The 21,069-nt window shown below is 49.3% G+C and overlaps 1 protein-coding gene across 1 annotated transcript; it reads left to right on the top strand.

Annotated features, from left to right (window-relative positions):
* The first annotated feature begins 997 nt into the window (after positions 1-997).
* On the top strand, positions 998-20,674 carry PTGDR (prostaglandin D2 receptor). The gene is made up of 3 exons (XM_004584822.2): positions 998-1,867; positions 8,271-8,515; positions 20,531-20,674. Exons 1-2 carry the CDS (start codon positions 998-1,000, stop codon positions 8,499-8,501), a joined length of 1,101 nt encoding a protein of 366 aa, XP_004584879.2. The 3' UTR covers positions 8,502-8,515; positions 20,531-20,674.
* The last annotated feature ends 395 nt before the right edge of the window (positions 20,675-21,069 follow it).

Raw genomic sequence — 21,069 nt, forward strand, 5'->3', positions numbered from 1 at the left:
TATTAGGCACAAACCAGGAAGGGGAGAAAGCCCCAAATCAAGTCTGAGATGAATGTAACTGGTTTCAAAATCCACACTCAAAACTGTAGTTAGTTAAACCTCGATTATCCAAACACCCTCCATCACATGGGACCCTTAGCAACTGGCACCAGGAAGCACACTCCTACATGTCCCTGTGCTCTGCACAGCTTCTCTCTCCGCCTCCCCAGCAGCAAGCTGGCAGTGCAGGTGCAACTGCATTGAGAGGCGAAGAAGATTACTGGCGGAAAGAAGCCGGAACCAGGTCTTTCTGAGGGATAGCCCAATAGCCTTCCCTCATTCGCACAGTCTCTGGGACTCAACACCGCTACCTCTCGCGGATTCCCAGGACCAATTCTCTTAAATGGTGGCCAACCCGTGGGGGGCGGGACAGGGTGGGGCGGGGAGAGAGGGGAGGAGCTACGGAGACCATTCCGAAGGGTTTTATAAATAGATCCCCGAGTTCCATTGAGTTCAGAAGCGCTGCGCTGTCACCTGCTATTTCAGCAGAGACGTGCTTCTCGTCTCTCACCCAGGCTGCTAAACTCAAGTACTAGCCAAGTACCGGCTACCTTTATCCTGGCGTTGATCCGCTTCTCGGACCTCTTTGCTCTTCTTCAGAATTCACCGCCCCGACTCCTCGGGACCACCCTCCCCGGCGCCGGCTGGTCCCTTCCCGCCCCCTCTACATCTCCACAGTTCTCCCACCTCGCCTGGCTGCTCTGCCTTGGGCTTGCCTCGCTGCCTCCCTCCTTCCCCCTCTCTCAGTCCTTCCTTCCCTGCGCCTGGGGCCGCTACCCGCCCCGCCGAGAGGGTGTGTCTCAGAGTTACTCGGGCTGGGAGGTGCCCGCCCGGAGACCCAGTGCACTGTGCCCAGCCTGCTCTGCGGCGCAGCCTCTCGGCCCAGCGCCCAGCGGCGGGGGGCTCCTCGGCGCGCCCCAGGGCCCCTGAGGCCCACCCTGCAGCTCTCCCGGCCGCCATGAGGACACCCTTTTACCGCTGCCACAACACCACGTCAGTGGAAAAGGGCTACTCGGCAGTCATGGGCAGCGTGCTCTTCAGTGCCGGCCTCCTGGGCAACCTGGTGGCGCTCGGGCTGCTGGCGCGCTCGGGGCTCGGGTCGTGTCAGCCGCGCCAGTCGCGCTCGTCGCGCCAGTTGCGCCCGGCGCCCTCGGTCTTCTACGTGCTGGTGTGCGGTCTGACCGTGACCGACCTGCTGGGCAAGTGCCTTGTGAGCCCCGTGGTGCTGATCGCCTACGCGCAGAACCGGAGCCTGTGGGGGCTGCTGCCAGCGTCGGGGGACTCGCTGTGCCAGGCCTTCGCCTTCCTCATGTCCTTCTTCGGGCTCGCCTCGACGCTGCAGCTCCTGGCCATGGCACTCGAGTGCTGGCTGTCCCTGGGACGTCCCTTCTTCTACCAGCGCCACATCACGGTACGCCGCGGTGTGCTCGTGGCGCCCGTCGTGAGCACCTTCTGCTTGGCTTTCTGCTCGCTGCCCTTCGTGGGCTTCGGGAGCTTCGTACAGTACTGCCCTGGCACCTGGTGCTTCATCCAGATGGTACACGACGACCGCTCCCCAGCGGTACTGGGCTACTCCATGCTCTACTGCAGCCTCATGGCGCTGCTGGTGCTGGCTACCGTGCTGTGCAACCTGGGCGCCATGCACAACCTCTATACGATGCACCGACGCCTGCGCCGCCAGCCGCGCTGCATCTCCAGGGAGAGGGCTGAGCCGGGCGACGGCAGCCGCGGGGCCGCTCGGTCTCCACACCCCTTGGAGGAGCTCGATCACCTCTTGCTGCTGGCTCTTATGACCGTGCTCTTCACCGTGTGCTCGCTACCCTTGATTGTGAGTCGTGGCTGCTGGGGGCACCAGGATGCAGGGTTGGGACGGATGGGGCGCCACCAACCAGCGCTGCGCCCTGGGCCGGGAGGGGTGGTTCGTGGCTGTGCCTCCCTAGGTAGGATTCTCGCCACACCCTGAAAGACATCATCACCAGCTTGGTTCCTTGGGCGAGTCTGGGAGCTAGGCCGGCGGGGTCCCCTTAGCCCAGCCCCGCGCTCTGTGGTGGGTACAGGCCCCGGGGCTCTGCTTCCCTCTGGGGGAGCACGCTAGGGGCGTTTGAAGTTCCCGGACGTTTGTAGTGCCTTATGCTCTCAGGCCTGCCCGTGAGTTTAGTGGCACCAGACAGGGGTCGGTTGGGGTGGACGTAGAATAAGGCAAAGCCGCCGGAAAACTTGAAAAGGCCCCGGAGGCGGCTCCTGGCGCTGCCTGAGCTCAGCCTGGGAGGCGGCTGCGCGTGGGTTTCGGCCGGCGGTGCTGATCTATCTGGACAGGTTTTGTTTCCACCTGTATAAGCGAGACGACAGGAAAGCCCTGAGCTCAGGTTTCAGTTGGTTGATGGGGGGCGGTGCTGGGAACGGGGGCACCTGGTGGTTTGGACGGTGCACAAGTCTGGGTTTCCAGACTCCTGGCCCTGGCTGGCCTCCCTGGGGTACCTGTGCAGCGGGGTAGGACAGAACAGGCCAGGACGCTGCCTGTGGCCCTGTCGTCGGAGCCCAGACACTCGTGGGAATAACAAAGTGGTCAGGCTGCTCTTAACAGCGTAGGAATTTGGGATGAGACTGTGGCGGGTGGAGAACGTGGGCGTGTGGATGGATTTCTTCCTTGAAAAAGGCGTAGTCTCTAGCATCCCCACGCAGGATCGCGAACAGAAAGATAAGACGCAGCGGTGCAGGTGCTCAGCCGGGATGCTCAAGTTTTCACGAAGCCTTTTAGGAAAGAAAGGAGGCTGGGCTCCACCGCCCGGGGTTTTCCCGCTTCCGCACTTGCGGGAGAGTTGCGGGCGCAGCAGGTTCCCAGGTGACGTGGGAGTTGCTGATTGGACCCTTTCAACAAGCCCCTTCCGTCCTGCCGGTTGGTTCCGCCCTGCAGCCACCGTCCCCCACCCAAACCCAAGTGCGCGGTTTAGAGTAGGTCTTACAAATGCACCTTGGCACCCAATTTAATGAGGGCCCAAGAAATTTGAGCCTCAATCAAGTTTAATTAGTAAATATATAGTACTGCCCTCCCCTCCCTCAAGGTTCTAAATCTTTTAGCTTCATCCCTGGAAAACAGTACAAACGCATTTTCTCTCGCGTTCCATTAGTACCTGCCAAATAGTCACAATTTTATCTCTTGCTCCTCAACTCCTCAGACCATTGGCTGTCTGATCCCTTCCAGAAACCGCCTGCAGGTGGGATATCACTCACTCTTGTGCTCCGAGAGAAGCATAAAGGAGCCAAACGCACGGGAACTTTGCCCTCAGTTTTAGTAAGAACCATGGGGTTGGGAAGAATATTGCATCTGGTTCCGTGCTGGAATCAGAGATTCCTAGCGTATTGTTAAGATGAAAGGAGATAATGGCCTTGAAAATATATATATATATTTTAAAGAAGCATTACACTCACAAGCATGTCGTGTAGAGCGCATTCACCCCAGTAATTCTCTGGAGAGGATAAAGGGGCTTTCGCCTCAGCTCGGGGTTTCGGTGCTTACTATCTATGGTGGCAGCCTGGCTCAGTTTCCTCGCGTCAAGCAAGGATAACCCTACTTGTCCTCCAAGATAGGCGCAAAGGAAGTGATGATGTCAACCCTTCTCATATGGTCTTGTCAACCCTCACGGGCCCTTGTGAGGGAAAAGAGCAAATAACGCCTTCCTATTGGAAAAAGCCAGGACCTTCCGGGCACGTGGAACGGCTACTGGCGACCCCCACTCTTATATTTTGGATGAGAGAGAGAGAGAGAGGGAGAGAGTGTGTGTGTGTTAACCCCATCATTACCACCAGTATTACTTATTTTTTACATTTATTATTATTGCCTGATGAGCATATAAAAGTAATCAAGGAATGCAGTCTCTATGCAGTGGTTTGCGAATATTTTTGTCGAAGGACTTCCTTTATGTACTTAAAAATTTGTAAGAACCCGAAGGGCTTTTACATACATGGATCATATCTATTAGTACTTACAGTAACCGTTGAAACAAAGACTTTCAAAAAGTAGTTCTGCAAAAAATAGGCTAAAATCATCTCTTGTGCTTTTGCATAAGTTCAAAGAAAACTTGGGAATTTTGAAGTGATTTAATGGAAAATAGTGAGGTTACAGAGATTACAGTGAGCAAAATGAGGGGGTGGAGAATGCCAAAAACAGATACATTAAAAATGACTCTGAAAATGCCCCGGACACACTTCACCCTATTACCTTAGAAAGACGGAGAAAACATACGGACAGTTAAGCACAAATCCGTTAGCTGTGGACGTGACAATGATGTGCAGCCTCAATCAAGTTCACCGCACATCCATGGAGGATGAAAGGGCAGCTTTTGAGTGTAAGTAGTTTCCCTCCTTGGACACACTGAAAAGCTATGGGAGCCACCCACACTTTAAAAACCACTCTTCTATAAGAAATGGACATAAGCAATTGGAAAAGAGTGGCAATCCGTTAGGGAGGGTGTCTTACATTGAAAACACGATAATTTACCCACAGCATGAAGATTGTATTTCATCAGGATAGCGACAAGTTTGCTAGGGTATATTTTGTTAAGATTTGTTTTACTTATTTGAAAGGGAGAGTTAACTGGGGCTCGCGGGGATTGAAAGGTGGGGATACTAGAGCGGTCTTCCATGTACAATGGCAGGAGCTGGGTCAGGCTAAAGCCAGGAGCTTCATTCCAGACTTTTCATCCAAGACTCCATGTTAGTGTAGAGGCCCAAGGCACTTCAGCCATCCACCACTACTTTCCCAGGCACATTAGCAGGGAGTTGAAAGGGAAGTGAAGCAGCCAGGACTTGAACCAGCATCCATATGAGATACAGGTGTTAGAGGCAGCTGTTTAACCTGTTGCACCACAACACCAGCCTGGGGGTATGGTTTATTGAGTAACCTCAAAATACTGCCAAATTAGAATAAGCTACATGCAACAGGGAGAAAATATAGAAATGATGGGACAAGCTTTCGTGACAGTTTGCAGTGTATTCTTAGTGCATATAACAACTTTTCCATGAAAATGATTTTACCTTAGAAAACTACAATGTATTGGAAGTTGGCAGGGGATCTGGGGTGGATCACAGGTGATGATTAAGAAGATGAAAGGCTAGGGAAGCAGCCTAGTGGCTAAAGTTCTCACCTTGCACACACCAGGATCCCATATGGGTGCCGGTTTGTGTCCCAGTTACCCCACTTCCCTCCCAGCTCCCTACTTGTGGCCTGGGAATGCAGTGGAGGACAACCCAAAGCCTTAAGACCCTGCACCTGCATGAGAGACCCAGAAGCAGCTCTGGGCTCTTGGCTTAGGATCAGCTCAGCTCCAGCCACTGGGGCCAACTGGGGAGTAAACCAGCAGATGGAAGATCTTTCTCTGTCTCTCCTTCTCTCTGTAAATCTGCCTTTCCAATAAAAATAAAGAAATCTTTACAAAAGAAAAAAAAGAAGGACTAGAGAAAGGCAAATATGGACATGAGTGATTGCACAGATCAAAACCCACGTGGACAGTGGAGCAGCATGCATCAGCAAGCTCAAGGCAGTGCTGTGCATGGGCCATGGTGGGGGGCGGCAACACTATCCCAGGAGGATGTGGGAGGCATACAGAGATGGCAGGTGAGAGACCCTGAGAGGATGGCAAGATGCGGGATGGTGGTGCACTGGGAAAGAGCGCAAGCCAAGCAGAGGGCCTTGTGGCACAGCGCACGGTGCTGCCCCCTGGGGCCTGCACATCCCCTGTTAGAGTCCTGAGTCCTGACTACTTTGCTTCGGATTCAGCTTCCTGCTGATGTGCCTGGGAAGGCAGCAACGATGGCCCAGTGCTTGGGCCCCTACACCCTGGTGGGAGACCTACCTGGAGGACTTCCCTAGCTCCTGGCTCTGGCCTGGCCACACATCAGGCGTGGAACAGACAGAAGAGCTCTCTCTCTCTCTCTCTCTCTGTCTCTTCCTCTCTCCTATGACTCTTGTCTTTCTAGTAAATAAAATAAATCTTCCTTAGAATTTTGGATTTGATGCCTTAGAATCTCAAGAGCTCACAAGCAGAGGGATTCAGCTGAGTCTGTTTCTTGAAAATGTGAACTTTTTCCAGTGACTCCCCTGAACACCAGAGGGCGATCTTCTCACACTGATTTTCTGCAAATTCAGTCATTTCCCCCTCCCCATTTTTTTTTTTTTTTAAGATTTATTCATTTTTATTAGAAAGGCAGATGTACAGAGAGGAGAGACAGAGCGGAAGACCTTCCGTTTGCTGATTCACTCCCCAAATGGCCACAACAGCCTGAGCTGAGCTGATCCAAAGCCAGGAGTCAGGAGCTTCCTCCAGGTCCCCCACGCAGGTGCAGGGTCCCAAGGCTTTGGGCCATACTCGACTACTTTCCCAGGCCACAAGCAGGGAGCTGGATGGGAAGTGGGGTCACTGAGATTAGAGCCAGCGTCTATATGGGATCGCTGCGTGTGCAAGGTGAGGACTTGAGCGGTTAGGCTGCCACGCTGGGGCAGAACCCCTGTTTAAAATGCCAAATTTGAGTGGAATTTAAATGCCAAACTTTGGTCTAGTGGGTAGGTTACCTATGTCCCATCTGGGAGTCTCAAATAGATTTGCTTCCTGACCCTCATATGGGAGACCCGGATTGAGTCCCAGTTTTGGCGCAACTCACTGTGAGTGTTTGGTCTCTCAGTTTTTAAGTTCCTTGAGAATAGAACTGAAAGATGTTTTTATTTTCTTTTAAAACCCCAAGTGTAGTGCAACACATTCCTGATATCAACCAAGTGACAGACAACCCAACCAATAGAACTGACGTGTAAAATACAGGAAATAGTTGGTTTGTTTTTACAAGCATCGTCCCACAGTTCAGATCACAGCTTTCTCTGCACTCAGTCCACACTGTTTCTGGGATCCAGGGTCCCACCAACTAAGCATTGTGAAGGAGTCGGAGTTGGATTTTGCCCCCTTTTAACTTGAAAGAGGACACATATCATATCAAATCATGTACAGTGTTTGTTCTTAAAATCAACTTTAGCACATAGCCTTGTGGCACCCGTGAGGCCATTCAGGACAGTGCGGAACCCACCATATCCAGGACACTGCATGATCCATTGATACAAAATGAGAGAAAGTTTGCGGGTGCCCACATAAGCTATAATGCCAGGGCAGGGGGCATGGTTAGGGTCATGGGGAAGTTTAGAGGAAGAAAGGACTTACTTGTGATGGATCAATGTAATCTATAATCAGCTCTCTTTATCGGCTAGAGCCTGTCCTTAAGTTCTGCTCATACCTTCCCAGTCAACTGCACAAACACCCTGGAGGTTCAGGGGTACCCACTGGGCAGATGAGGGCACGGATTGGCCCCACGTGGCTCATCCAAAGAGGCATAGGGGCAGGCACTGGGGTGCAGTGGGTCGAGCCATTGCTTGGGGCACCCACATCGGAAGGCCAGTGACTGCAGTCCTGACCCCTGAACTTCTCGTCCAGTTGCTTGCTCATGTACATCCCGGAAGGGAGCAGAAGATGGCTCCAGATGCTTCCTTCGCGGGAGGGCTGGACGGAGTTCTGGCTCCTGGCTTCAGCCGTGCAGGGAGTAAACCAGTGCATGGAGACTCTCCACCCTCTGCCCTCCGCCAGTCGCTCTGCCTTTCAAATATGAACATTCAAGAAAACCAGGAAGTCATCCCGTGAGGGACCTTCAGCCCAGGGAGACAGACACGATTACTGATCGCTTTGCCACTGCCTCAAAAGCACCTCCTAAAAGCGGTGCAACTTCGAGGTGGACCCTGAAGGGAGGTACGATCTGGGCACATAGGCTGTTTCCCTTTGTGAAATGGGAATGTTGGTTGCCTTTACTTCATACCATTTTTGTAAGGATGAATTGAATTTTTGCAAAAAGTACTTAGACCAGTGCCTGGAAAAACTCTCTTTGGGCAACCACCTTTATAATTCCTTTTTGCATTACTTAGCAATAATGATGGGTGGTTGCACAGATGTAAGTAAATCCAAGGTAAGACATCTCCCTAAGTGCACTGGGTCGGAATGGCTGGGTCCCCAGGACGCACTCCACAGTGCAGAGCTGGAAAAGGTAAGGGAATAATTGCAGGAAATTGCATCTTCTTCAGAAGGTGTGGGGTGAGTGCCTGCGCCCCCTCCTGGTGAATGTGCATATTTGCTGGTCCATTAGGGCCACCGGTCCAACTTCTGACCTTTTGGGAGCCTAACGCTGTGTTTTCTTTGCTGCAGTACCATGCTTATGCCAGCATCTTGAACGCTCCGGACAGGAGCTCCCACGATGCCGACGAACTCCAGGCCTTACGTTTTCTCTCGGTGATCTCCATCGTGGACCCGTGGATTTTCATCATTTTCAGAACGTCGGGGTTTCGGATGTTCTTTCGTAAGATCTTCATCAGACCTCTGCAGTATAGAAGTTGGCACAGTAACTCATGCCAACCTCACACAGAGTCTAGCCTGTGACCTGACACTCTCTGGTAAGCTCAAGTGTAGCTTGCATAATCAGTTCAAGAGCCTTTTTTTTTTTTTTTAATCTTGCCACTTAAGTACTTAAAAGTACCTCCCATAACACAAACATCTGAATAGATTTCCCAAAGTGTTTGCTGCATCTGAACAATGCGTTGGCATTCGCTCTTGAGGACCTGTTTGAATGCATTTCTTTGTTTTGTGCCTGGGACAATACGACTGTCCCAGCATTGGTCCTCAGGGCCTGGAGACCTGAGATGGCTCGTGATTCTCAGTGGAAACATGACTGCTTAGCCTTGTCTGATGGCGGCTCCTCTCGTGAAATCTGCTTGGGTTATTTCCCATCATCCTTGCTCCTGCTTCATTGTTTCCTTTGACAAAAAGCCTGAATTCTGGAAGCTTCTCCGAAGGGTGAAGTGGGAAACGTGACCAGGTCAGGCTTTGGTGACTGGGGCCGGGGAGAACTCGCACCGAGTCACGTGGACATTGAAGTTTCTGAGCAGACAGCAGGCAAGAGGTGATGCTGGCCCACCACTCAGAGAAGAAAATACATTTTATCTTTTGAAGAAAACATTACTTGTAGCTTTTGAAGTCCTGGCTCTTGCACATTAAGACAAGAGGAACGGAAATTCGAGAGTGCCCTCATACTGTGCTTTCAGTGGTTGGGACTTCCATCCTCCAGGCTTATCACCCTGACGGAGTCTTCGGCATAGGAGGGATGTGTGGTACACCAGGGAATCTGCTCCACAACCCGCTGAACCTTGTGATGTGGTGGCACTTGCAGCACGGTACCAGGCCCCCAAGACTTGCTGAGCCTCTGCTGAGGTGGTAGCAATGGCCTCAACATTTTCCTATTATAACCACCATCTTTATTTTCTCTTTTCGCAAGGCAGAGGAAGGCGGTGGGGGAGGGGAGAGACAGAAAGATTGAGAAATCTCATATCCATTGTTTTATGCCTCAAATGGCCGCAGGAGCCAGGGCTGGGACTTGCAAAAGGGTCTCCCACGTGGGTGCAGGGGTCCAAGCACCCACCTTCTCAGGCCATTAGCAGGCAGCTGGATGGGAAGCAGAGTAGCCAGGACTTGAGCTGGGAGCTGAATCTGCCGTGCCCCAATGCTGGCCACCAAGATAGTGCATTCTTCTGTTCTTTATGGAGGCTGTGAAATTACACTGTGGTTCCTGCGAGTGGTGCTGTCAGAACTGGAGCAGGACGTGGCTCAGCAGGCTTGCAGCTGAGCACTTGCACTATTTAAAGTTTACAGAGGTGAGCAACACTATGGCCTAGAGGGAAAAGTTGGGGGTGGGGAGGAGGGCGCATGCTGCAGCTGAGGTTCCCTAAACCCAGTTTGCAGTAGGAACTTTCAGCTTTGGTTAAACACACACACGCCAGGTGGAGTTGGAAGGATGTCTGGGTCTCCGGGGTTCCCAGCCCCTGACACACTGGGGTTCTCCAGTGGGGCACCTGCTACATTTGCATCATCCAAGCACTTGCAGCATTCACCTGGTATCCAGCAGCAACCTCATTTGTTTCTCCACCTCTGGTTTTGCCAATATCTCAGAGATGGTGTTAACTAGAAGATATATATGTGTGTGTGTGTGTGTGTATGTGATTTTTTTTGTGTAGCAAAACTGTGAAAAAAGTCAAATTAAGAATACAAGAAGTATAATTTAAGAGTATGATATAGTGAAGAATGCAGATGTTGTCAAAGTTTACCTTTGGATTGTACGTTTACTGTGTAAGTACTGTATGTCTGTTTGTCAGAAGTGCGTCTTTTTGTGCACTCCTTTTGCAAGGCATGTTGATAAGTGTCCAGATAATTTGAAAGACCTCAAATGAATCAATAAACATAATTTCCTAATTGCAGAGGAAGTGTATTCAAACGAATCTGCTTTCTTTTTCACGTTTTTAAAGAGAAAGACAGATAGAGACAGAACACCTGCATTCATTGGTTCATCGGTTCGTTTCCTAAGTGTCCACACTGGCTGGGACGGGTTAGGGCCAGAGCCAAGGCCAGGGCAGGAGCATACGAGGGACTGGCAGTGCAATCCAGATCTCCCACAAGGGTGGCAGGGGCCCAGGTAGCTGCAGTCTGCAAGGATGGGAAGCTGGAGCCATAACTGGGAACTTGAACCCAGCGTTCCCATGTAGGATGAGGGCATCTGAACCATCAGCCTAAATTCTGAATCCTTTGGTTTTCTTTCTTTTTCAGGTTTATTTATGTGAAAAGTGAAGTGATAATAAAGAGAGAAAGAAAGAGAGGGAGGGAGAGATCTTCTATCTATTGGTTTACTACCCAAATGCCTTCCACAGCCAGGTCTGGGCCAGGAGTCTGTAACACCATCCGGGGCTTCCACAAGGATGGCAGGAAACCAAGTACCCAAGCTATTTTAAGGTAGAATCCTATAAATGCATATGCATTAAAAACTCCTGGAGAAAATAAATTCAGGAATCCAAGCATGAGCTGCAGTTTCCTTCTAAAAATTTTCCATTTTATTTGTTTTGTTGTTTTAAAGGCAAAGAGACATGCAAAGAAACAGAGATCTTCTATCTGCTGGTTCATTCCCCAAATGAACATCAAGCCAAGGGCTGGGCCAAAGTGAAGCCAGGTGCTTAGGCTCAATAGAGTGAGTTTCCCACAAGGATGGTGAGGACCCAGGTACTTGACAATCACCTGCTGCCTCCCAGGGTGTGCATAAGGAGGGAGCTGGGGACTTGAACCCAGGCACTACAATATGAGACGTGAGGTTAAGCAGCCTCTTAATCACCATGCCAAAGGCCTGATTCCAGCTACCTATTTTCAGTGGATTTTTAAAATCATATTTCTTTGCATTTTCTAAATTTTACAATAAGACACACATTTGTGTTTTTTTTTCAAAACCAAGAGTTTATTGCCAACAAATGGGTATAACTGGACCAAACAAACAGAGGACTGGCAGGGTGTTCTGGTCTAAGGGAATCAAGTCTGCCAAGGTACAGGGCAACAGCAGAAAGTCCTGTGCCCAGGCTGTTCTAGCTCCATCCAGCAGAAGCTTGGCAGTTGGGAGCCCAAGGCAGAAGAGGCTGAGAGGGAGCAGGTGAGGTGAGTAAGAGAGGAGGCTGCATGAATGTTGGGCACTTGGAGGTCAGGGCATGGTCAGCGGGGAGTTGGGGGGCAAGAACTTGATGATGTGGGTGGGCAGGTGGGTCCCAAAGAGGGCGCAGGTGGTTGCCATGCTTGAGTTGCATCCCCATGGAGGAAGGGGTCTGTCCCTATGATTTGTCTTCCCGAGGGGAGCAGTAAGACACCGCCTGCTCAGGCGCAGGGATCCCAGCTCTGCTAGGGTGGGAGCAGGGCGGGAGATGCTGGATTCTGGACACACTCTTCAGTTGGGAGAGCTGTTGGGATTCTAACTCATGACTCAGATGTACCTTTTGGTCTTCTTTCCATGGTTTGTTTGTTTAAGATTCATTTATTTGACAGGCAGAGTGATAGAGCGATGGGAGTGGGGAGATCTTCCACTTGCTGGTTCACACCTTGAATGGCGGCGATATGAGTCCTGAACTCCATCCGAGTCTCCTACATGGACCGCAGGAATCCCTGTATTCAGGCTGTCCTCTACTGCTTTCCCAGAAGGGGAGCAGCCAGGACTCGAACTCCAATATCAGATGCCAGTATTGCAAATAGTGGCTCACCGTGAGCCACACCAGTCAACTGGTATATTTTTGAGCACTTGCCACATCTCGGTTCCAAAGCACTCACAACCCAGTAGGGCCTAACTACAACCAGCTCGTCTAATTTCCCCCAAATGCCCAGGATACCTGGGCAACCAGTTCCAGCTACTGATTCAAATCCCATTTCTGGGTTATCTGTATCTTTAAATGGTCCTGGCTACTCATCCAGATGGGAAGGGGGTAGTGTTAGGACTCTGACTTCGGTTCCACAGTTTCTGCCCAAGGTCACACAGCCAGGGGTGCCTGAAAGTTCAGGTGACAGCACGAAGCTCACGAACAACCAGCACATAGACATGCCCGAGTCACGCGGGTCTCCACCTGCTCGTTGAATTTCACATCTTTGGACTCCAGACCAGGCCATCTCAAAGCCCCATCCTGCACCAGCCAGAACTCATTCGGCCTGGGCCTTCCCCAGCCTACCTCCCACCTGCTGAACCAAAGATGCTTTGGCCACGGGGCTGCACTCCATGACTTACTACAGTTTGAGAGCCATTGCTGCATGCAAGAAATATGCACAGGAAACACAAGAAAATAGGCAGGCGGCCCTCTGACCTGATCTTCAGGTCTCTCCAGTGTGCATGCTCTCGTGTACACCCAAAGTGCCACAGCCTGCCATCGGTGAGCGTCCAGAGGTGGTTGCGGTACTTTAAAGTGCCAGCAGGCATCTGGGAGATTCTTGCCCACCTTCACCGACTGACTGCAGCAATGACACCTGCTTGGTCCGTGTGGCCATGGGGCACAGGTGTGTGTTCAGGGCTCTGAGCTCCCATAGCTGCTTGCTGCACCGAACAAAGCCTGGTGGTTGTTGGCACAGGGAAAGGACAGAAACAGAAGGGTATTCATTCACAGGGGCTTTGTCAGGTCAGCTGTCATCAGAGCTTGAATAATTGTTGTTTTACACACACACACACACACACACACACACACACACACACACACACACATATTTAGCTCTATAGAATGGCAATCTCCAATTGAATATGTGAAGCTCCCTTTAAACTCCTGCCTTTTGACCTGTCTATGAAGCTCTAGGCATGCGTTAGACATGTATCTTCCTTTCCAGGCATTAGAAACGTAAACATTTGGTCACTTTTTATTTTTTCCCTCTTGTAACTCCTCGAGGCCCGGGTTGCTGGGGGAGCTGTTCCCAGGAAGCCCACGAGGTGGAGCCAAGCTGAGCTCACAAGAGCTCCCGGTAAGAAGTGAAACCAGCAGACCACGCCAGCAGGAGCTTCCTTGCGCTGCCTCTCCAGCATTGCTCAACTCGGTGAAACTCGCTGGCAGGGTTTACCTGCTATCAGCAAAAAGAACATTCCAATCTCGCAGACAGTCCAACCACAGGAACTCAGGAGCCAGTCCAGACTTAGACCAATTTGCCCTGAAGATGTTTAGAACCTTTAGTGTGTTGGTTAGGCAGTGTTAGGAAATCAAATACAGGAAGGAAAACAAAAACAAAAACAAAAAACGAAACCACAAGCATTTTTCTATTTGATAGTTAAAGCCAGGGAGGACGGCAGAGCCCAAAGTCAAGTGTGTTAAGAAAGGACATTGTAAGTCAGGCTGCTAGCATGGTGTAAGGACCTTGAACTCCTAGAAAAGCTTTGGAATCCGGTTGGAAACCCAGCACAGGCTAGAAGTTAAACACCATGCAGTGTAGTGTCAGTGTCGCTACCGGCTGCAGTGTGGGGAAGCAACAAAGCCCCACGCCGAGGGGCTGAGTGTAACGACAGTCTGGCAGTGCAGCGTAGCACCTGGACAATAACCGCAGCTGTGAGCTGGGCAGCGTCCTTGCCTCATTAGTCCCAACTAGGATGTGGGAAAGTGTGTTTCCACATGATTCATAACGAGCTGGAAAAAATTTCTTTCATCCTCCCTCATCCCTCATTTAAAAACCGCCCAGCATTCTCATTTAAGTAAAATGCTACAATTGGATGAATGGACTGGTTATGACTGGTACATCAAAAGTAAAACTAAAAATATGGGCTTGGCACGGTGGCCTAGCAGCTCAAGTCCTTGCCTTGAATGCGCTGGGATCCCATATGGGCGACGGTTCTAATCCCAGCTGCCCCACTCCCCATCCAGCTCCCTGCTTGTGGCCTGGGAAAGCAGTCGAGGACGGCCCAAAGCCTTGGGACCCTGCACCCGGGTGGGAGACCCGGAAGAAGCTCCTGGCTTAAGATCAACACAGCTCTTGCCATTGTGGTCACTTGGACAGTGAATCATCAGACGGAAGATTTTCCTCTCTGTCTTTCCTCCTTTCTGTATATCTGACTTCGCAATTAAAATAAACAAATAAAACTAAAAATAAAAGTGGAACCCCAAACTCCCTTTTTCAGATATGAACCAAAAGCAATGGTAAGCAAAATGGAATTTCCTGCAGTAAGTTTCACTGTTTTATTTTCTAATCTTCTTTTTCATTCTGTTTTAAAGGCAGAGAGAGAGCAAGTGACCTTCTGTCCCCTGGTTAACTCCCAGTGTCTGCAGGAGTCTGGTCCAGGCAAGGCTGAAGCCAGGAGCCAGAAACTCAATCCAGGTCTCTCCTGAGGGTGGCAGGGACCCAAATCCCCTAAGCCATTTATCTGCCACTGCTATGGACAGTGTACATATTCATTTCCAATCCAGGCTCCTGTCTCCTGAAAAGATGAAAATACTAAGTAGAGATTAATGTCATGCTGAAATAGGTTCAACATTTATAGACAGTGAAGGAATAAACACGTGAACAGAAATACTGTTCACCAGTGGGCCAAAGAGTTTCCGGAGAATTAGAAAGAAAACTATAACACAATCTCTAAGCCAAAAACAGGAGCCAAAGATGCAAGTGTGGTTAGCAGTGGAGAGAGTGTCCTCATTAAAGAGGTGGGGGCCTGCATGATGGCCAGTGTCCAATATGGGGGTGGTTCATTCCCAGCAGCTCCACTGCCCGCTCAGCTCCCCGCTTGTGGCCTGGGAAAGCAGGACAGAATGGCCCAAAGCCTTGGGACCCTGCACCCATGTAGGAGACCTGGAAGAAGTTCCTGGCTTTGGATCAGCTCAGCTCCAACCATTGCAGCCGCTTGAGAAGTGAACCAGCAAATGGAAGATCTTTCTCTCTGTCTCTCCTTTTCTCTGTTAATCTGCCTTTCTGATAAAAAATACATATTTTTTTTTTAAAAAAAGAGGTAGGAAAGCAGAGGAATGCTCTTTTGGATGTGCAAGCAGTGGGTTTTTAGCATGGGCTATGGTCCCGGATACAATAGGTGTGTCTTGGGGAAGCGGGTGCATTAAATCTATGGTGAAAGAGACAGCATTACTTTGCAGGGTTAGAAGTCCCTCTCAACTGAACTTTCACAAGCCACCTAGTTACAGCATATCGCAGCAACCCAGGATGCATGCTAGCCAGAGGCTGGATCGGAAGCGGAGGCAGGACTCTAACCTAGCTACCCTGCTGTGCAGTAAGACAGCAGGTCTTAGTACTGTCCTCACGTACAATCAATGTGACGATTTTACTGCTGTGAGTTATTTTGATCAAATTGCACGGCAATGCAGGTACGAAGGAGAAAGCCCTAGAAACCTGGGAGATGACAAGAGTACTGTTGTCATGGATGACTTCCCTGGTCCTCCATCGGTCTACATAGACCCATTAGACAAGACACTCATTTCAGTATTCTTGTGTTTTTGTGGCCACATCACCCAAAAGTCAGACAGACTTTTGTGAAACAGGCAGGGTGTATTCAGGCTAGGTTAGAATTCGGCTTTCCTACCACTCTCTTTGGGGGGACCCTACAGGCACCTGAAAAAGGGCCTATATGGTCCTCCATAGCAGCTGAATCCCAGGTTCAGCAAGAGCATTGAGTGACCCTGCAAGACACCTGCCCTATGGAAAATGCCTTTGTGGGCAAAGAAAAGGAACAGAGAACCCCGAACCAAAGGGGCAAAGGACTGAGTCTGTTAAGTGCATGTTGTGTCACAGCTGCTTCATGCGCACAAACGGAACCTGCCAGCCAGGCTGGCTGTCATCAGGATGTGTGTGTTTAGGACTTAATGCTTGGTAATATTCCAAAGCAGCATGGACAAAGCCGGCTGACCAGATCAATCACCACTTCCGAGGGGGCTGCTGGCAACCAGGCCCTCCGCTTTCTGATGTCTTGGTCTATTTTCTGCTGCTGTCACAGTAAGCCTGAGATGGGATCACAGTGCCAGAGGTTCACAAGTCCGAGATGAAGGTGCTGCTGCCAGATGTGGGCCTTCCTGCTGGAGGCCGACACGGCACAAGGCATCACGGAGACAGGACACATGTGCCAGCCTGGGTTTCTTGTCCTCAGCTCGCAAAACCACTAATGCCATGGTGGGGTCCCCCACCGCTCGCCCCGTCATGGCCTCATCTGATTCTAATTACCTTCCAAGGTTCTAGCTCCAAATGCTGACAATATGTGGTTTTTAGGGTTCAGTTTCCAACACATGATCTTTCAAGGCCACATTCGAACTGTAGCCGCTGGCATTTACACACTTGAGTAATCCTCTCCCCTCCAATGTGGGCAGAACCTAAAGACCTGCCTCTTTTTTTTTTTTTTTTTTTTTTAAGATTTACTTATTTTCATTGGAAGAGCAGATTTACAGGGAGAAAGAGAACAGAGAAATCTTCCATCCACTGGTTCACTGCCCAAATGGCTGCAATAGCCACAGCGGAGGTGATACAAAGCCAGCAGTCAGGAACTTCTTCCGGATCTCCCACATGGGTGCAAGGTCCCAAGGCCTTGGGCCATCCTCCACTGTTTTCCCAGGCCTCCAGCAGGAAGTGATCAGCTGGGACTCGAAGCAGTGGCCATGTGGGATGCTGCTGCTTGCAGACAGAGGATTAGGCAGTTGAGCTACTGTATTGGCCCTGAGACCTGTTTCTAAGCAGTGGGACACAGCAGACAGCATTTGGGATGCTAGCCCAAGGTTCAAGTGCTTGCTGTCATGGAAGGCAGTGGCCACAAGTGTGCTGCTCCACAGAAGCTCCTGAGGCAAGAAACAGAGGCCTCTGGTGCACAGCCAGCGGGGGGCTGAGGCCACAGGCCCCATCCTTCCACCTCCCATGGAGCATTCTCAGAAGGGAATCTATGCCTGGCTTTGAGCTGTCTGTGGCCAAAGCCAACAACTTTTCTTTTTCTTTATGTTTTCACTTGACACTTAATAATTGTAGGCATTTATGGGGCTCAATGTGATCTTGTCATACTTGGATGATAACGATGAACAGAGAGCAGATCAAGGTGAGTGGCATCACCTCAGACATTGATCATTCAATATCCCGCTTCTGCTTTCCTTGAATTACATAGAAAAGATGAACTCCAGTCCCATGTTGTGCTATAGAATACTAAAACCTAATTCTCATAATTGTCTTGTGCACTAATGTATTCTTCTTCGATCTCCCTCCCAACCTTCCCAGCTCCTGGAAATTCCTATTCCATTCTCTACTTCTATTATTTTTAAGATATTATTTTCTAGCTTGCAGGAGCTATGATGAGGGGAGTGACCAAGATAGTGAGAGAGGAAGAGAGATCTTCCATCCACTGATTCACTGCCCAAGTAACCACCAGCCAGGAGCCAGGTGGGTGGCAGGGGCCCGTGACCTTAGACCATCTTTCACTGCTTTTCCCAGGAAGCTGGATTGGAAGTGGAGCAGTTGGGATACTAATGGGATGCCAGTCTCACAGGTGACAGCTTTACCCACCATGCCATGATACTGACCCTGAGATCAACATTGTTCCTGAACTTGGTTTGTATGTGATTGTTGTACCTGCCTGGCTTACAGCACTGAACAGGAGATCCTCTTGGCACATCCACTTTATCAAACAATTTCATTCTGTTTTGTGCCTGGAAAGCATCCTAAGCCAGATGATCCAGCGAAGCTCCACTAGGACCCTTGACTCACAGAAAATGTGAGATATATGCCTATACGTGGTTCAATTTGGGAGCCATTTTTATAAAAGCAGCAATCATTGATTTAATTACAGTTAAACTAATGGGTGAGTCCATCTCAATGGTTCAGTTGGCAAATCCTCTATCAAGAAACAGAACATTGCCCAGGGAGGGGAACGTGGGCCAGGAGTTTTGTGTGGTGGTTAAGACACCACGTGGGACCCACACATTCTGCCTCTGAGCGCCAAAGCTGGAGTCCCAGCTCCACTTCCTATTCCAGTTGCCTGCTGATGCACACCCTGGCAGGTGGCAGATGATGGCTCAGTGGCTCAAATGCGTGAATCCCTGTCAGCCATGTGGGAAAGCTGCGCTGAGTTTCCGGGTCCTGGCTTTTGCCTGAGCTGGCCCGTGATGTGTACATGTAGAGAGTGAATCACTGGTTAGAAGATTGATCTCTGTCAAATACATTATGTAAGTAATCTTTCAAAAAAAATGAAGGAATACTGCCAGGACCAGAAGCACCTGGTGTGCCTGCCCTGATCATAGTCTGTCCTCCCTAAATGCTATCCTATCCCAAATGCTTTTGGGAAACCAGAAATCAAAAACATACTCAAGGCCTGACGCTGTAGCATAGTGGGTTACCTGTGATATCAACATGCCGTATGGGCACCAATTTAAGTCCTGGTTGTTCCACTTCTGTTCTTGCTCCCTGCTAATGAATGTAGGAAAACAGTGGAAAATGGCCAAGTGCTTGCTTGGGCCTCTGCCACCTTCGGAGAGACGCAGAAGAAGCTCTAGGCTCCTGGCTCTGGCCTGACATAGCCCTGGGACCTTGCAGCCATTTGGGAAGTGAACCAATGGATAGAAGACCTCTGTCTGTACCGCCCCTTATATATATATAACTCCATCTTTCAAATAAATAAGTCTTTATAAACTATTCAAATCAGAGAGCTAGCACTGCGACATGTTGGTTAAGCCTCTGCCTGCAATGCGTGAGTCCCATATGGGCAACAGTTTGAGTCCAGCTACCTCTGCTTCTGGTCTAGGTTACTGCTGGTGTGCCTGGGAAGCAGCAAAAAATGGCCCAAGTCCTTGGACCCCCGCACTCATGTAGGAGACTTAGAAGAAGCTCATAGCTCCTGGCTTCAGACCGGCCCAGCTGTGGCTGGCAGTTGTGCCCATTTGGGAGTGAGCCCCCAGGTGGAGGATATCTCTTGTCTTTATCTCTTGTCTTTATCTCTTGTCTCTCTGTAAACCTGCCTTTGAAATAAAAATAAATTAACACCTAAAAAATTCTCAAAGGCATCACCAGGCTTTTCTCCCCACCCCTTTCCTTTTTTGCCTACTAAATTATCAAAACATGTCACCAACAGTAATGCCCAATGCTGGGAGGGTGTATGGAAAATGGTGCTGTCACACATTGCTATTTTCAGCAGACACATCGGTTCTCTTAGGAAGTGATGGGAAATATGAATTACTGTTTCAAAGAAAGATCATATTCTTTGATCTATCCATTTCACAGGTGAAATTCCCAACCACAGAAATATTGCATGTTTAGAATTGCTCGCCCCACCTGTTCCTGAATAACTGGAAGCCAGCTAGCTGTAATCAGAGGAGTCATTCTAATTTACTTGAGGATGTGACAATTATAATTTAAAGTGCTAATATCATGCAGAATTGATGCTTTTATCATTTAAAAATTGTACTTCAGGATCTGGCAAAATGGCTCACTGGTTAAATTCTCAACTTGCATATGCTGGGATCCCATATAGTCACTGGTTCATGTCCTGGCCGCTTCACTTTATATCCAGCTCCCTGCTTGTGGTCAAAAAAAGCAGGACAGAATGGCCCAAAACATTTGGACCCTGCACCTGTATGGAATACCTGAAGAAGCTCCTGACTCCTGGCTTCGGATCAGCTCAGCTCCGGCCATTGCGACCATTTAGGGAGGGAACCAGCAGATGGAAGATTTTTCTCTCTGTAAGTCTGTCTTTCCAATACAAATAAATAAATCTTTTAAAATTTTTCAAAAATTGTACTTTATCAAAATTAGCTTTCCAAGATTACTTCCAAATGGCTTCTTCCTAAGTGGCACCGACATTTACCTTCAGATGTTAACAACTGCAGAGAACACTGCTTTTTGCATGTTGTTCCACTGGAGGGAGCCCAAGGGCTGAAAATACTTCGTGTCTGTAACTTCCACAAGAATCAAGAAATTAGAGCTGCAAAGGAAATAATCCAGCAGTTTTCTTTACATTTGAAGATATACATAAGATAATCCCTGGCTATAAATCATTTCCACTGTCAGTTCTGCTTAAAGGGACACAGGCTTTCTCACATTATCTATGTATGCATATGTGTATATGTATATGTATATTTCTATGTGTATGTGTATGTGTATATATATTCATCCATAATCTTTATGATCCACAGGTGTCAGCTGGAGAGGAAGATAATAAAAAGGAAAGCAGAATCAAGGATGTAAACAACTCTCAAAGCTCTAATATCAGTGCCATGAAATTTTAATCTAATCACTTTCCCTGAAATTGCAAAATGAGTCACGGATCCCCGGAATGGCTTTTTTGTTCATTTAATGTTGGTATCCTGTTAAGGTTGAGCTCCACAGAGCCCTGTGATGAAGGATGTGTAGCTCGGATGTGCTGGTTGTTTGATTAGAGGCGGATCTAGGCAGCTCCAACCTGACCCAGAATCCACTGTGGGGCCTGAAACATCTCTTCCGTTTTGGCCATCTGCAAAGGGGATGTGGGACTAACCTTAGACAGTGAGCTTACACTGGGCTCAGCTGCCTTTGAGATCTGAACCTACTGGAAACATTCCTTTCTGTTTCCTGGATTTAAATTCCCAAAACCCTATCTAAGGTGCATGATATCTTTTTTTTTTTAAAGATTTACTTTATTTTTATTACAAAGTCAGATGTACTGAGAGGAGGAGAGATAGAGAGGAAGTGGAGC

The sequence above is a fragment of the Ochotona princeps genome, chromosome 6, assembly GCF_030435755.1.
Source record: "Ochotona princeps isolate mOchPri1 chromosome 6, mOchPri1.hap1, whole genome shotgun sequence".
In the NCBI taxonomy this organism is placed as follows: Eukaryota; Metazoa; Chordata; class Mammalia; order Lagomorpha; family Ochotonidae; genus Ochotona; species Ochotona princeps.

Coding starts and splice junctions, on each gene's coding strand:
- PTGDR (XM_004584822.2), top strand. CDS start 998: ATGAGGACACCCTTTTACCGCTGCCACAACACCACGTCAGTGGAAAAG. Junction 1,868..8,270: donor TGTGCTCGCTACCCTTGATT/GTGAGTCGTGGC, acceptor TCTTTGCTGCAG/TACCATGCTTATGCCAGCAT.